The sequence below is a fragment of the Rhinolophus sinicus genome, linkage group LG12 (genome assembly GCF_036562045.2).
Source record: "Rhinolophus sinicus isolate RSC01 linkage group LG12, ASM3656204v1, whole genome shotgun sequence".
NCBI classification, from domain to species: Eukaryota; Metazoa; Chordata; class Mammalia; order Chiroptera; family Rhinolophidae; genus Rhinolophus; species Rhinolophus sinicus.
The window spans coordinates 615,529-632,482 of record NC_133761.1 but is presented as its reverse complement, the minus strand read 5'-3'; the positions used below and the strand labels follow the sequence as shown (position 1 = coordinate 632,482).

The 16,954-nt window shown below is 62.8% G+C and overlaps 1 protein-coding gene across 1 annotated transcript; it reads right to left on the bottom strand.

The window, feature by feature from the left end:
• Positions 1 to 688: 688 nt before the first annotated feature.
• On the bottom strand, positions 689 to 16,691 carry EPPK1 (epiplakin 1). The gene is made up of 2 exons (XM_019712204.2): positions 16,593 to 16,691; positions 689 to 11,452 (listed from the first exon to the last, which is right to left on the bottom strand). Exon 2 carries the CDS (start codon positions 11,395 to 11,397, stop codon positions 1,069 to 1,071), a length of 10,329 nt encoding a protein of 3,442 aa, XP_019567763.2. The 5' UTR covers positions 11,398 to 11,452; positions 16,593 to 16,691; the 3' UTR covers positions 689 to 1,068.
• Positions 16,692 to 16,954: the final 263 nt, after the last annotated feature.

The following is a 16,954-nucleotide window of genomic DNA, read 5'->3' as shown; positions in this document are numbered from 1 at the left end:
AAACTTAAGCCCCAACTCTGAACTCTTGCTCCTCCATCACCCATCGTGGTATTCAGCCCCAGTGGTCCCTTAGAGTCGCTTAGGACACCTCTCTTTCTCAGCCTCCCGCATCTCAGCATCTGACCCATTCCAAGACCAGCCTGCTCCCTCTGCTCCAGGCTTCTACCCTGCACCCCTTTGATCTTGCAAAATCTCACGTGTTCAGAACTCTGGGTAGTAAATGGGGGTCAGCAAAAAAGCCTGGACCTCTGTCACCTGCCCCAACTAGGCACTCTCCAATTAAGGACTGAAGTTCTAGCCACTTGCGGGAGGCTCTGAGCATGACCTCCGGCACCCATCCAAACACTATTCTGCCATATGGCTCTATGTCGTCCAAGGTGTTTGATACCTGTTTTCCTTGTTCTAGCTCTCATGTATACAATGTAGTTTTGTGCATGAACCCTCAAAAATCTGAAATCAAAGAAGAGAGCTTTCTTCATGCACAGATATTTCTTTGTAAATACTAAAGGCTGAGCTCCTATGGGGAGGAGCTACACCAAGACACAGAGTCACCCTGTGCCTTCACCTAGCACAGCAGAGGGATGATGACCACCACAGGTAGACCCCAGGTGAGAGCCATGAGCCATGTAAGAATGACAACAATTGCCGGAAAATGAATTAGTCCAGTAACAACACAAAGACTTCATAATTGAAAGAAATGCATTTAATAAAAATAGGAATATACAAATCAACGTATATAGTTTAGTGTGACTGAGGTGCCAAGTAAAGAGCTCTTTAACTGCAGAGGACTTTATCAGTAACCTGCCAATAGTCTGTGAAATAAAAAAAGATTGAAAATTCACAACAGAATAAAAGGATAAGTGCAGATGAAGCTTATGAAGGAAAATGGTCTCATTTTACTGAAGAGTGGAAATGTGCAACTGGAAGGCAATGGAAATGGAAACAATGTCACCAAATGCATAAAGTATAGAAATAGGACAGCATGAAAGAAAAATAAGACCATGTCAAAAAACATAATAACATATTTTAGACAGATGACATACTACTACTATTCAAACTCCATCACCCTCAAGAAAGACACAGAAATGAGAGGCCAGTCTCAGGATCACGGGTAGCCCTCTGGAGCAGCTGCATGTAGGTGAGGTTCTCGTGCGTGTTGGGGTCGAAGAAGCCCTTGGTGTCGTCGCTCGGGTCCGCCAGCACGCGGTTCATTTCCTCGTCGAAGTAGCCGTGCTGGTAGGCCACGTGCACGGGCACGCGGTGGCTGTGCACCGGGTCGATGACGCCGCCCGTGGCGATCTGGGCCTCCAGCAGGCGGATGCCGTGGTCCCTGACGATCAGGTCCTTCTTCATGGCCTGGAACAGGGAGATCTGCTCCCCGGTGTAGGGGTCGGTGTAGCCGGTGACGGCGCGCTCGGCCGACAGCAGCTTCTCCCGGATCTCGCCGCCCACCACGCCCGCGGCCACCGCCTCCTCCACGGACAGCCTCTGGTTGCGCACCGGGTCGATGACGAAGCCGGTGGCCGCCTGGGCCTCCAGCAGCACCAGGGCCGTGCCCGGCCGCAAGATGCCCTTCCACATGGCCTGGTAGATGCTCATCTTCTCCTGCTGCCCGGGCTTGTCCTTGGAGGGCACCAACACGCCCGCGATGCAGCTCGTGCCCTCCAGGTAGCGCTTGACCGAGTCCATCTCCTTCACCTCCTGCAGGGTCTTGGTGCCCTGGGCCAGGCCCCGCAAGGTCTCGGGGTCCAGGATCCCGGAAATGCCCAGCTGGGACGCGGACACATGGCGCCTCAGGCCTCGGAAGGACACCGTGCTCAGCCGCTCCTCCGTCTCCTCGATGACCTTGGTGAGGATGGTCACGAGGCCGGACACGGCCAGGCTACCGGACGCGTGTTGGGCTAGGAGCTCGTCCCGGCGAGCCTGGCTCAGGTAGGAGGAGAAGAGGATGTCCCACACGGATACCCGCTGACCCTGGAACCGCCCGGTGTGCACCTCCATCATGGCGGCACGCAGGGCCTTCTCCTGGAGGCGCCTGGCGGCCTCGGGGTCGGCCTCACCACCACTGTGGCCAAGCGTACCGGTTTCCTGCTGGCCGGGGGCGGCGTGCTCCTGTGCATGCTCGGTCCCCTGCGCCACCTCGGCCTCCTCGATGATGGTGGTCAGCCGGCGAGTCAGCGCAGGCAGGCCCAGCCTCCCCGAGCGGAACTGGGCCAGCAGCTCCTCCCGCCTGGTGGCGCTCACGTAGCTGGACTCCAGCACATTCCAGACGGGTACTGCCGGACCCCGCAGGGGGCCCACCTTGACCTCCATGGTGGCGGCAAGCAGGGTCCCCTGTGGGTCCCGGGGGACAGGGTGCGGGCTCCCTCCGTTGGCCCGGGCCAGCAGCGAGGTGAGCGAGGCGCCCACCTCCTGCGCGGTCAGCGTGCCCGCCCGGTACCTGCCCAGCAGGTCCTGCCGCAGGCTCTCAGACACCTCCCGGTAGAAGAGGAGCTCCCAGACGGAGACGCTCTGGCCCTGGAGGTCGCCAGCGCCGGGCGTCACACGGACTTCGCGCAGGGCGGCACGCTGCTCCTCGCTCAGCTGGTGCACGGCGGAGCCCCGGCCGACCAGCTGCAGCATGTACAGCCCCGTGTCGGGGTCACGCACGCAGCGGCGCAGCAGCTGCATGTAGGTGAGGTTCTCGTGCGTGTTGGGGTCGAAGAAGCCCTTGGTGTCGTCGCTCGGGTCCGCCAGCACGCGGTTCATTTCCTCGTCGAAGTAGCCGTGCTGGTAGGCCACGTGCACGGGCACGCGGTGGCTGTGCACCGGGTCGATGACGCCGCCCGTGGCGATCTGGGCCTCCAGCAGGCGGATGCCGTGGTCCCTGACGATCAGGTCCTTCTTCATGGCCTGGAACAGGGAGATCTGCTCCCCGGTGTAGGGGTCGGTGTAGCCGGTGACGGCGCGCTCGGCCGACAGCAGCTTCTCCCGGATCTCGCCGCCCACCACGCCCGCGGCCACCGCCTCCTCCACGGACAGCCTCTGGTTGCGCACCGGGTCGATGACGAAGCCGGTGGCCGCCTGGGCCTCCAGCAGCACCAGGGCCGTGCCCGGCCGCAAGATGCCCTTCCACATGGCCTGGTAGATGCTCATCTTCTCCTGCTGCCCGGGCTTGTCCTTGGAGGGCACCAACACGCCCGCGATGCAGCTCGTGCCCTCCAGGTAGCGCTTGACCGAGTCCATCTCCTTCACCTCCTGCAGGGTCTTGGTGCCCTGGGCCAGGCCCCGCAAGGTCTCGGGGTCCAGGATCCCGGAAATGCCCAGCTGGGACGCGGACACATGGCGCCTCAGGCCTCGGAAGGACACCGTGCTCAGCCGCTCCTCCGTCTCCTCGATGACCTTGGTGAGGATGGTCACGAGGCCGGACACGGCCAGGCTACCGGACGCGTGTTGGGCTAGGAGCTCGTCCCGGCGAGCCTGGCTCAGGTAGGAGGAGAAGAGGATGTCCCACACGGATACCCGCTGACCCTGGAACCGCCCGGTGTGCACCTCCATCATGGCGGCACGCAGGGCCTTCTCCTGGAGGCGCCTGGCGGCCTCGGGGTCGGCCTCACCACCACTGTGGCCAAGCGTACCGGTTTCCTGCTGGCCGGGGGCGGCGTGCGCCTGTGCATGCTCGGTCCCCTGGGCCACCTCGGCCTCCTCGATGATGGTGGTCAGCCGGCGAGTCAGCGCAGGCAGGCCCAGCCTCCCCGAGCGGAACTGGGCCAGCAGCTCCTCCCGCCTGGTGGCGCTCACGTAGCTGGACTCCAGCACATTCCAGACGGGCACTGCCGGACCCCGCAGGGGGCCCACCTTGACCTCCATGGTGGCGGCAAGCAGGGTCCCCTGTGGGTCCCGGGGGACAGGGTGCGGGCTCCCTCCGTTGGCCCGGGCCAGCAGCGAGGTGAGCGAGGCGCCCACCTCCTGCGCGGTCAGCGTGCCCGCCCGGTACCTGCCCAGCAGGTCCTGCCGCAGGCTCTCGGACACCTCCCGGTAGAAGAGGAGCTCCCAGACGGAGACGCTCTGGCCCTGGAGGTCGCCAGCGCCGGGCGTCACACGGACTTCGCGCAGGGCGGCACGCTGCTCCTCGCTCAGCTGGTGCACGGCGGAGCCCCGGCCGACCAGCTGCAGCATGTACAGTCCCGTGTCGGGGTCACGCACGCAGCGGCGCAGCAGCTGCATGTAGGTGAGGTTCTCGTGCGTGTTGGGGTCGAAGAAGCCCTTGGTGTCGTCGCTCGGGTCCGCCAGCACGCGGTTCATTTCCTCGTCGAAGTAGCCGTGCTGGTAGGCCACGTGCACGGGCACGCGGTGGCTGTGCACCGGGTCGATGACGCCGCCCGTGGCGATCTGGGCCTCCAGCAGGCGGATGCCGTGGTCCCTGACGATCAGGTCCTTCTTCATGGCCTGGAACAGGGAGATCTGCTCCCCGGTGTAGGGGTCGGTGTAGCCGGTGACGGCGCGCTCGGCCGACAGCAGCTTCTCCCGGATCTCGCCGCCCACCACGCCCGCGGCCACCGCCTCCTCCACGGACAGCCTCTGGTTGCGCACCGGGTCGATGACGAAGCCGGTGGCCGCCTGGGCCTCCAGCAGCACCAGGGCCGTGCCCGGCCGCAAGATGCCCTTCCACATGGCCTGGTAGATGCTCATCTTCTCCTGCTGCCCGGGCTTGTCCTTGGAGGGCACCAACACGCCCGCGATGCAGCTCGTGCCCTCCAGGTAGCGCTTGACCCCTTCGTCTTTCTTGATGTCGTCCACTGTCTTGCGCCCGTCCTTGAGTTCCTCTAGCATCTCCTTGGTGATGATGGACGAACGGAAGAGTTCTAAGGCTGTGATCTGTCTTCTGAAGCCTCTGAACCACAACTGCTTACTGCTCTTCTCCTTCTCATCAATCGTTGTGACAATAACCTTTACCACCTTTTCTAGTGCATGCGCGGTGTCTCTTTTGTATTTACTGACTAACTCCAGCTTTTTCTTCTCTGTCACGTATTCAGAGTTTAGCAGCTCCCACACTGATGGCCTCTGGCCCCTGTACCTGCCCACCATGACTTCCACCCGCTCGGTCTCCAGGACTCTTCTCGTTGCTTCGTCAACATATATGCAGTCCTGTGTGTCCTGTACCACGGGGAACAGAGCCCAGCCCTCCCCCTCTTCCTGGCGGCTCCTCTTCTGAAGCTCCTGGTATGTCACTTTCTCGTGCGTGTTGGGATCCACAAACCTCTTGTTCATGTGCTTCTGGTCTGAAACAAGCAGGTATGTGTCCTGGTGCATACAGCCGCGCCTGTAGGCTGTGTCCAGCGGGAGCCGGAGGTGGTGCCGGGGATCGATCACACCCCCTGTGGCCACCTGCACCTCCAGCAGTCTGAGCGCCTCCTCCCGTTTGACTAATTTCCTTTCCATGGCCTGGAACAGCGAGATTGTTTCCCCTGTGGCTGGGTCCGTGTAGCCTTTGGCAGCCTTCTCAGCATTCAGGAGTCTTTCCTGCAACTCCTCGCCCACCAGGCCGGCAGCCACGGCCTTGTCCACGGAGAGCCTCTTATGGCTTCGAGGGTCCAGCATGAATCCTGTGGCTGCCTGAGCCTCCAGCAGCAGAGCTGCAATCCCCGTGGAGATGAGTCCTTTCATGCTGGCCTCATAGACACTCATCACCTCCTGGGTGGAGGGGGCGGTCACCCCTGCAATACAGCCACTGCCTTCCAGGTAGGTCTTCACGTGCTCCAGCCTGCTGAGGTCCTGTCCTCCACCTTTCCCCCTGTGTAGTGTGTCCAGGGTCTTTTTATCGATGATTCCAGCGTTGAACAACTCTGCGGCTGTCACTTCCCCACCAATGCCTGCTACCTTGATGACTTGGTTTTGCTTCTCTGTGTCATCGACTGTGGCGGTTATGATCTCCAACAACTGGTCTAGATGCACGGTCTGGGCTCTGTACTGCTGCACCAGCTCCCGCCGCCGCTCCTCTGTCAGGTACTGAGATGACAGCAGGTCCCACAAGGACACCCTCTGACCTGCAAACCTCCCCACGTGCATTGTCACAGTTTTGGATCTCAGAACCTGTCTGGTGGCTTCATCGATGTACATGTACGTCTCTCCTTTCTTTACAATTTGTAACATGTACAGCCCCGTGTCAGGATCGCGCACACAGCGCTCCAGGAGCTGCAGGTAGGTGAGGTTCTCGTGCGTGTTGGGGTCGAAGAAGCCCTTGGTGTCGTCGCTCGGGTCCGCCAGCACGCGGTTCATTTCCTCGTCGAAGTAGCCGCGCTGGTAGGCCACGTGCACGGGCACGCGGTGGCTGTGCACCGGGTCGATGATGCCGCCTGTGGCGATCTGGGCCTCCAGCAGGCGGATGCCGTGGTCCCTGACGATCAGGTCCTTCTTCATGGCCTGGAACAGGGAGATCTGCTCCCCGGTGTAGGGGTCGGTGTAGCCGGTGACGGCGCGCTCGGCCGACAGCAGCTTCTGGTAGGTTTCCTTGCTAAACATCCCAGCCGCGAATGCCTCTTCCACAGTCAGTTTCCGGTTTTCCACCGGGTCGATGAGGAAGCCGGTGGCCGCCTGGGCCTCCAGCAGCACCAGGGCCGTGCCCGGCCGCAGTATGTGCCTCCTCATGGCCTCTGAGATGCTCATCCTCTCTTTTGTGTCCTGAACCAGGACCCCGGCGATGAAGTTGCTTCCTTCCAGGAACCGCCTCACACTGTCCATCTCCGTCACCTCTTGCACGGTCCTTGTCCCCTGATTTAGCTCATCCAACGTCTTCTTGTCAATCAGCTGGGACCTGAACAGGTCTCTGGCTGACACCTGCTTCCGGAGTCCTCTGAAGAAGGCCTGTGAGGGCTCCCTCTCTGAGGCTTCTACCAGGGTGGTGAGAGCGCTGATGACCTGCCGCATGGCTGTGGCCCTCCCAGACTGGCAGAGCGCTGCCAGCTCTCGTCGCTTGTGGACACTGACATACTCTGAGTGCAGCAGGTCCCAGAGTGACACAGTGAGCCCTTTGAACCTCCCAGCACCGACGGGCACTTTCATGGCCCTCAGTGCCACGGCTGTGTGGTCGTCCACATCAAGCACCATGTCCTGGGGGAGCGGCAGCAGCCACAGGCCAGTGTCAGCATCAAGGACACAGCGCTCTTTGAGCTGCTGGTACGTCACCTTGTCCCGCGTGTTGGGGTCGAAGAAGAACTTGCTGTCCTCATGTGTCCCAGTCAGTGCCAGGCTTGTTGCCTCGTCCAGGAGGCCACGCCTGCAGGCTACCGCCTGGGGCAGGTGTACCCCGTAGACGGGGTCCACCACGCCTCCGGTGGCCAGCTGTGCTTGCAGGAGAGGGAGGCCCTCGCTCTGGGGCACAAGCCCCTTCTCCACGGCCTGCCACAGCGAGAGGGAGCCCCCTGAGTAGGGGTCCGTGTACCCAGCCACCGCCTTCTCAGCCTGCCGGAGCGGCTCGCTCAGCGTCCCAGTCACCAGGCCGGCCTTGACTGCACCTTCCACCGACAGTCTCTGGTTCGTCAGAGGGTCAATGAGGGAGCCAGATGCCACCTGGGCTTCTAGCAGTCTCTGCCCCAGGCCCACAGGCAGGAGGCCATCCCTCACGGCCTGGCTGATGCTGGCCTTGGTCCCTGAGGGCTGCAGCAGCACCCCAGCCACACAGCCTGTGCCCCACAGGCAGGCCTTCACTGCGGGCTCCTCAGAGACTTCTGCGGGCGACCGTGTGCCTTGAGCCAGTGCTGACAGGGTCTCCTGGGTGATGATGCCAGCGTCCAGCAGCCAGACGGCGGGAACCTGGCCCCGCGGGCTGGGTATAGTGATGCGTGCTCGTGCCCGGAGCTCCGCCCCTTGCAGCCAGGTCCGCACGACCACCTGCAGCTGGTGCGTGGTGCTCTTCCCCATCCTGAAGTCCTCCAGGAATCCCCTCCGCTGCTCCTCAGTGAAGTGGCAGGAGTGCAGCAGCTCCCACAGGGACGTGCTGTCCTCAGCCCCCAGCGTGGCCTGCAGGGTCTCCTGGACCTGCTGGTCTGTGGGCACAGCAGGAGCACTTTCTGGCAGAGGCAGGAGGTAAAGGCCTGAGGACTCGTCCTTCAGACACTGTTTTAGAAGCCGGGCATAGCTGGTGTGTCCCCGGCCGTCTGGCGTAGGGAAGGTCTCAGAGGAGCTGGACAAGGCCATCTCCATCTCCTGGTCAATGAAGCCACGCTGGGTGGCCACAGGCATGGGGAGGTGGTAGTGGCCTCTGGGGTCAATGACCCCCCCTGTGGCCAGCTGGGCCTCCAGGAGGCGGGTAGCCTGCTCCACACGGACAAGCCCCTTTTTCATGGCCTGGAACAGGGATACCTGCTCCCCAGAGAAGGGGTCTCTAAAGCCAGTCACGGCGTCCTCAGACCGTCTCAGTCTGGCATACAGCTCTGGCCCCACCAACTCCCTGCGCACAGCCTCTGCCACTGACAGGGTCTCTAGACTGTGGGGGTCTGTGATGGCTCCAGTGGCTGCCTGGGCCTCCAGCAGGGCCAAGGCCACTCCTGGCCCCAGCAGTTTCTGCTTCATGGCCTGGTAGAGGCTGAGTCGCCGGTGGGAGGGCTGCAGCAGCACGCCACCCACAGCACCCGAGCCACGCAGGTACTTGCGGACACTGTCCATGTGGAGGAGGGCCTCAGGGCTGACCGACCCCGCCAGCACCTGATCCAGGAGCTCCTCGTCAATGATGTGGGCCTCCAGGAGCTGGTGGGCAGTGACCTGGCCCCGCAGCACGGGCAGTGTGATGTCTGCGCCCCTGCCCACCTCCCTCTCCAGCAGCTGTGGGAGCTGGCCCAGCGAGACCTTGCGCTGCTGGTAGCTGTGCAGCAGCTGCCTCCTGCGGGCCTCGCTGAAGCACTCCGAGTTGAGTAGCTCCCACGCGGACACCCGCCGCCCCCGGAATCGCCCATGCTTCACTGACAGCAGCAGGCTCTGGAAGGCCTGTCGTGTGGCACCGTCCACCAGCTGGGGCTGCGCGCTGCTGAGCGGCAGCAGGAAGAGGCCAGTCTGAGGGTCACGCACGCAACGCTCCAGCAGCTGCATGTAGGTGAGGTTCTCATGCGTGTTGGGGTCGAAGAAGCCCTTGGTGTCGTCGCTCGGGTCCGCCAGCACGCGGTTCATTTCCTCGTCGAAGTAGCCGCGCTGGTAGGCCACGTTCACGGGCACGCGGTGGCTGTGCACCGGGTCGATGACGCCGCCCGTGGCGATCTGGGCCTCCAGCAGGCGGATGCCGTGGTCCTTGACGATCAGGTCCTTCTTCATGGCCTGGAACAGGGAGATCTGCTCCCCGGTGTAGGGGTCGGTATAGCCGGTGACGGCGCGCTCGGCTGACAGCAGCTTTGCGAACATGTTGGGCCCAATGATGCTGGCCCTGAGAGCCTCCTCCACGCAGTATCTCTTGTTTTCTTTCGGGTCGATGATGAAGCCAGTGGCCGCTTGGGCCTCCAGCAGGATGAGGGCTGTGCCCGGCCGCAGGAGCCGCTTCCTGTAAGCTTCATAGACACTGAGCCGCTCCTGGGAGCCAGGCAGCAGCAGGCCAGCAATGCAGCCGGTGCCCTGCAAGTACCTCTGCACCGAGTCCAGTCTGCCCACATCCTGGGCTGTGGTCTGTCCCCGTGCCAGCTGCTCATACGTGTCTTGGCCGATGACCTCTGCTTTCAGCAGATCTCCTGGTGTCACGGCGACTCTCAGCCCAGCAAAGGTGGTCCTGGCAGTGACTGCAGCTTGCTGCACAGTGGACCTCAACACAGCTGCCAGCTCCTCCACTGAGAGGGCCCCTTCCTTGTGCTGCTGGGCCAGCACTGCCCTCTGCTCCACAGGGACGCCCTCAGAGAAGAGCAGCTCCCACAGTGACACGGGCCGGCCCTGGAATTTGCCCACTGAGACGGTGGTCGTGGCTGCACTCAAGGCCTGGCGGATGCTGTGCTCAATGAACTGGGGTCCCTGTGGCTCCTCTCCAAGGGCCCCCCCCGAGAGGGGCAGGAAGGCCAGCCCTGTCTCTGGGTCAGTGACACAGCGGGCCAGCAGCTGCCCATAGCTGAGGCTCTCCTGCGTGCCGGGGTCACAGAAGCCAGCAGCCTGCAAGAGACACTGCTGCGTCTCCTCATCCAGGCAGCCAAAGCGCAGGGCAGCCTCCAGGGGCAGTCGGAGCCTACGGGCCGGACACACCAGCCCACCTGTAGAAAGCTGGGCATCCAGGAGCCGCAGTGCCCAAGGCCTGTCCACAAGCTCCTTCTTCATGGCCTGGAAGAGGGGGATGCGTGCACTGCTGAAGGGGTCATGGTAACCGGTCACCGCCTTCTCTGCTTCCAGGAGCTGCCCGTGCAGCTCTGGGCCAACCAGGCCTGCCCTGACCGCCTCATCCACCCAGAGCTGCCGGCCGGTGGCTGGGTCCACTAGGGCACAGGTGGCAGCCTGGGCCTCTAGGAGTGGAAACGCGGTGCCCATTGGGAGCAGGTGCTCAGCAACAGCCTGGAAGAAGCTCTTCTTGTGGCCAGCAGGCAGCAGGACGACCCCCGCCACGCTGCCAGTGCCCTGCAGGTAACGCTGCACCTGGGGGCGTGCACTCACATCTGGCACTGCCAGCCTGCCCTCCTGCAGGCCCCGGGCCGTCTCCTTGTCCAGGACCCCCACCTCCAGCAGCTCGGCCAAGCTCACCGCCCCACTCAGGGTACGGAAAGTGGTCTTGAGGGGCAGCAGGGCCAGCCCCGTGCTGGGGGCCTGCACACACCTGCCCAGCAGCTCACTATAGGACAGCTGCTCAAGCGTGTTGGGATCTAGGAAGCCCGGGGCACCTGAGCCCGGCTCACGCTCCGACAGGCCACGCCATGTCTCCTTGTCCAGGAGGCCCTGCTGGCAGGCCAGCTCTGGGGGCACACGCACGCCCTGGATGGGATCCACCAAGCCGCCCGTGGCCAGCTGGGCCTCCAGCCAGCTCCAACCCAGTGCTCTGTCCACAACTTCCTTCCCAATGGCCTGGAAGAGGGCCAGCCTCTCACCCCCATAGGGGTCAGGGTACCCAGTGACTGCACGCTCTGCAGCCAGCAGCTTTTCCTTTAGCTCCAGGCCCACCAGACCCTGCTGTAGGGCCTCAGACACGGGGAGCAGCTGACCCTGGGCAGGGTCCACGAGCCCTCCAGTGGCCGCCTGGGCCTCCAGCAGAGCCAGCCCGAGCCCATCAGGCAGGAGGCCCTGCTTCATGGCATTGTAGAGACTTTGGGCCTGGCCTGAGGACTCCACGTACACCCCAGCGATGCTCCTGGCCTGGGGCCCAGAGGGAGTGCCTGTTTCCAACACAGCCTTCGTGGTCTTGGGGACGATGGCCGGCTCAGTGCCATTGGTGATCAGGACATCACGAGGAGAAGCGTGGCCGTTCATGGTGCCCAGCTGGCTGTGCAGAAGTCACTCACCCAAGGTCCGCTGTGTCTGCTCCCTGCAGGGGTGGAAAGGCTCTGTCAGGGGCCCTGGGATGGCCCAGGTGGGCGGTCGGGGGTCAATTCCAGATCCTGGGTCCACCTCCAGACTCAGCTGGCCTTTCTGGGGGACCAGAACTAGCATCCAGGTGAGGGCCCTCCCCTCCCTTGGGTCTCTGAGACCATGTGAGCACAGGGACCCCAGGCTGGCCACGGTGGCCTGTAGGGCTGTGTGAGCTGTTTTCTCCTGGAGGCCATCCTCTGTCCCCCCTCCCCCCCACTGCCCCGCTGGGCCCTGTGTGCTTGCATCTGGCCTCAGCACTGCAGCCCCCCAGTACCCACGCCTCCAGCCATGTGGCCCCCCCTTTGCTCCCTGAAAGCTTTGCCCTGCCACCCCATGTTTGTGGACACCAGCACCTGCCTTGTCCCCCTGTCCCTTCCCTCTTTCCAGTGACCTCCTCCAAACTCATTCCCTCCCTCCAGCTCCCTGCTGGGCTCCAGCCAGAAACCCTCCTGTTCCCCTCCTCCCACCCTGATCCCCCCAAGGTCTCCAGCCTCAGCCTGGCTCTGTGCATCCGCCCACCTTAACTCCCTGCTCTCTGTGCCCACCTGGGGGGCCTGGGACACCAGAGACTCAGTGCCCATGTGCCGGTCCTGGGCGCTATGGGCAGAGCTGACACAATCTCCAGCTTGTGGGTCCTGGTCAGCTGGCTCAAAACCCAGCAACCCCCACGCTGTCCCCTCACAGACAGCTGTGTGCCCGAGTCTCTGAGCAGCAGTAACCTCCTGCCCAGGCCCGTCCCTCTATGCTGGGTTAGGTTGTGTCCCCAAAAGATACATCCAAGTCCTCACCTCCAGGCCCTGTGACTGTGCCCTCGTTTGGAAATAGGGTCTTTGCAGATGTAATTAAGTCAAGATGAGGTCACCTGAGCAGGGAGGGCCCTGATCTGACATGCCTGGTGTCCTTAGAAAGACAGACACAGGGGAAACGCCCGTGACAATGGAGGCAGACTGGCGTGATGCGCCCAGAACCCGGGGTTACCGCCAACAGCCAGAAGGGCTGATTTCGGAATCTGGCCTCTGCACTGTGAGAGTAGTTTCTGTTGTTCTAAGCCACCCAGGTTGTGGTAACTGTTGCAACAGCCTAGGAGATGGAGGGTACCCTCCCTGTTTCCCCAGAACCACACCCACAAGCCCCCCGTCTGTGCTTGTTCTGGCCTAGTGACCTGCTAGCTCCCTGAGGCCCACACCGGGTCTCAGGAGAGGCTCAGACCCCATGTACGCCCCTCGTCTCCATCCCACAGCTCTTGCCGAGGCGGCCCGGACTCGGGCTGCCAAATCTGACCATCCCAGTTTGGATCTGGCCATCCCCAACCTCCAGGTCACGAGGTGTGGGGACCCTCCTCCCTGGTGACAGGGTTCTGCTCCATCTTCACTTACCCATGAACTCAGCTCCTCGAGACTGCCTCAGGCCCCCACATCTGCAGCCTCAGGCCCCCACATCTGCAGCCACGCCCAGCCCGTCCCAGGTTCCCAGAACCACATGTCCAGCTGCCTCCTGGACGTCCGCTCTGGACGCTTCATGAGTGGCCTCGGACTCCACAGCGCCCACACCACTCGCGCCCGTGAGTGGCTCTCCCTTGCCCATGCTGAGAACCTGGGTCCTGAACCCCCAACTGTCCCCATGAGGGTGTGCATCTGCCCTGGCCCACCTCATGGCTTTGCCTGTGGCTTCCACGGTACCCCTCTGCCCCACTGCTCATGAGCACAGCTGTGTCACCCCAGGACGCCTTCCCTTTTCCTACCCTAGAGCAGGGTGGGGTCAGCAAGTGGACACTGGGGTGGGGGCAGAGACCTCAGCGCCAGAGCTGTGCGGAGGGCAGCATGGTGGAGACATGCGCAGGGTCCCTGTGGTCACCAGTAAGAGGCTGGGCTCTGACACACACCTGGGGGGTAGACGCCATCACACAGGGGAAGGCTGCCCCCTGGGAATCAGCCACTTCTAGTGGCTGCACAGACTCAGTCCCTCCACTCAGCTGGGAGGATCACATCACTGCCAGGCTGCTTGCAGAGACAGCTGCCAAGTCCACAAGCGCGTCCCCCACCCCACATATGTGAAGTCCTGTCCCCTCCCTTCCCTTGCACAAATGCTGGGCACGCCCTGAAGCTGATCTGCTGCTCAGTCTCAGACAGTAGGTGCCAGGACCAGACAGATCCAGGGTGGAGCTTTGGAGGGGCTGCCAGGCTGGCCATGAGGGCAGGGCTCCAGGAGGCACTGCAACGGTCCAGCTTTCGAGGCGAGTGTACCATGCAGGGCAGGTGTGCTCAGGGAACAGTATCAGGGATTTGAGAAGATGGGGATGAGGATGGGGGCCATTGCTCAGCAACCAGGCTTTGGAAAAAGATCACAAAGTCTGCAGGTGACCAGGTGGATAGCAAAAGCCCATGTGGACGCTGTGGCCTTGTGGTGGCGTGGAGAGGCGCTGACTTCCACAGGGCAGGGCAGGCTGAGGTGGTTCCATTGTGAGAGCCCTCTGAAGGTACCTTGGAAGTGCCACCTCAGAGATAGCCCTAATTTCATCCCCCGGGGGGGGTGCACTACTCTGAAAGGGGACACACCCTGTCCCAGCAAGGGGATCACATGGGCCCAGGAACCAACGGGTGGGAGCAGGTGTGACCCCACACTGACCCACTGGGAGCTTGGGCTCCTCCTCCCGTAGCTCTGGGCTCAGTGGGTTTAGAGGTCCTAGTCCCAGGGGATACAGCTACAGTCCCACTGAGCTGAAGGCCACGGCCACTACCAGGGTACTCTGGCTCCCTGTGCCCAGGACCACGAGAGCAGCAGGGGAGCCGAGCTGACTACAAAGCGGGGGTGGGAGTCCTGTGACAGGGAGCGGGCAGGGGTGAGCTCTGGCGACCCAGGTGTCTCTTCCTCAGATCTGTCTGGCAGCAAAGGGACCAGCACAGTTGCCCTTGCCTGAGAGGGTACCTCAGGGATGAGGGTCTGCTCACACCCCAGGTGGGCATGGGGCCAACTGATGAGCAGCCAAGAGAGGGAGCGAGGAGTGGGTCCCAGGGAGGAGACCAGGAATGCCCCAGTGTGGCCAAGACCCAGTGAGGCAGGGGCTGGGTCCGTCCTACTCACCCTCTAAGCATTTCCCCAGGAAGAGATGCCCATCCATGTCCTGGGATCAGGGTCCCAGGACTAGGTGTGACTGTAGTGGACGCAGAGCTGCCCTGACCACTTCCTAACACTCTGTCTGTCAGACTGTCCTAGGACAGACCTGGTCATGTGCGGTGCTGCCCACCTGCACGTTTCCTTACTAATGCATGCCTGTTCCAAAACTGCCTTCAGAGGGTCTGAGCTGAGGACCTGTGCAGGCTGACATCCTGCCTTGCCTGTCTCGGCAGGAACGCCAGGTTGCAGGGCTACCAGGGCAGCCAGCCGTGGGTGGCCCTGGGCCTGGACACGAGCAGCCAGCCCAGAGCCTGGACAGGCTGTGCTGCAGTGTGGGGGCAGGCCAGGACCAGGAACACACACAAGCTCAGGTTCCAGGCACAGGGGCCTTCTGCTGGGAGGGAGGGGGCTGAGTGCCTAAGGGGCACTGAGAGCAGAGATGGGGGCTGGGGCCTGTGCCTGTAAGTGTCCCAAGGTGGCTGTAGTGGGGACCTTGGGAAGGCAACTGGACAGAGAAGTCTGGAGTTTGGAGAGATAGCCAGGGCACGTGAGGGGTGTCCATGGCCTGGGGAACAGGAGACCCAGGCTGGCCCAGTCACAGAAGCCAAAAGGTCGGTGTCCCAGAGAGGTGGCCACCAGCAGAAATGGGCATGGGGGCTGGCCTGGTGGCTCAGGGGGTTGGAGCTCCGTGCTCCTAACGCCGAAGGCTGCTGGTTCGATTCCCACATGGGCCAGTGCCAGATGGCTCAGTTGGTTGGAGCGCGTTCTCTCAACCGCAAGGCTGCCAGCTCGACTCGCACAAGGGATGGTGGGCTGCCCCCCTGCAACTAACAATGGCAACTGGACCTGGAGCTGAACTGCGCCCTCCACAACTAAGACTGCAAGGACAACCTGACTTGGAAAAAATCCTGGAAGTACACACTATTCCCCAATAAAGTCCTGTTCCCCTTCCCCAACAATAAAAAAAAAAAAAGGAAAAAAAAAAGGAAATGGGCATGGTTTGTAACCAAATTTCTCCTCCCCCCCAAAAAAGGCAAAGGGAATCTGAGAAAGGGGAGGGACCCTCCTGTGGCTTCCTGGGAGTGACTCACCTGATGGCCAGAGACAAGGGATGGGAGGGCAATTCCTGAGAAGGGTGGGTTTGCATTCCTCAGGAGGAGGGCACCATACTGTCAACTACCCCCCCCCCCAACTCCAGGGGTGGCTGGAGGCTAGCTGGTTGTCCACCTGAGCCAAATCAGAACAGGGCCAGGTGGCCCTACGCAGGGAGACAGCGACCTTTGTTCCACTGTGGTCAGCTGCTGGGAGACCCGCCCAGGTGCAGACAGACAGAGATCAATGGCCCGATAGAAACTTGGAGAGATGGGGGTGGAGTGGGACGGCAGGGCCCTGGAGGGTGGGGCGCACGATAGGCAGAGCGCCTCCCACCTCTACCTCCCAAGGGTCCTGAGATGACCCCAACAGGCGTCGCTGTGCTGACAGCAGGTAGCTAGCTCCCTCAGAGGGCCAGCACCTCAAGCAGGAGCCACAGCGCTCTCACATTTTGTCAGCCTATTTGCCTCGCCCCCTAGGCGCCCTGGCCTGCTCCGGTCGCAAACGCCCCCACCCCTGCCGTGTAAGAGGGGCAGGAAGCAACCCGACCTGCAGGGCTCCGCCCAGAGAGGCGCACCCGTCCTGCCGGGAAACCGCTGGGCGGGCGAGACCCCCGCCCCACGCCTCCCACGCCCATACGGGGAACCTCAGTCTTCCCACTCGCACCCGGGCATTGGGGCCACTGCCAGGGCTGGGAGGGCGGGGACCGGGCCGCAACGCCCTGCTCGGAGCTCAGACCGTCCCAGTGGGACAACAGCCGAGCAACAGCTCGGAGCCCTGGACCCCCCGCGGGCGCATTGCGCCCCCACCCCAGCCTCTGCGGCCCCTAGCCGAACGCCGCGCAGGTGTTTCGGTTTCCCTCGGGGGCAGACCAGCTTCCCAGGTCCCACCTGCTCGCTCTACGTCCGGTACGCAGTGCCTCGCTCGCTGCAAGGCCAGCGCCCTGCGCCGCCCGGATTTAAACCCGCTCGCCCCTCCCCGCAGTCGCCCCGCCCTCGTCTGGGGGCGGTGGCCGGGTGGGGGCGCCGCGAAGCCAGGTGGGGCTGGCAGGTATTGGGAACCCCGCGCGCGGCCGGGCCTTTGCCCCACGCGCGCCCCTTGGCCGGCGGTTGTGTGCACCCCTAGGCGAAGAGGGGCCCCTGAGGTGGGGGGAGGGCGGCTGCGGAGGATCCGGGTCTTCTCCCTCCAACCCCTGCCCCTTTCGACCCCTCCCCCAGAATCACCGCGAAGGAATGCGGGCGACCGCTGGGAG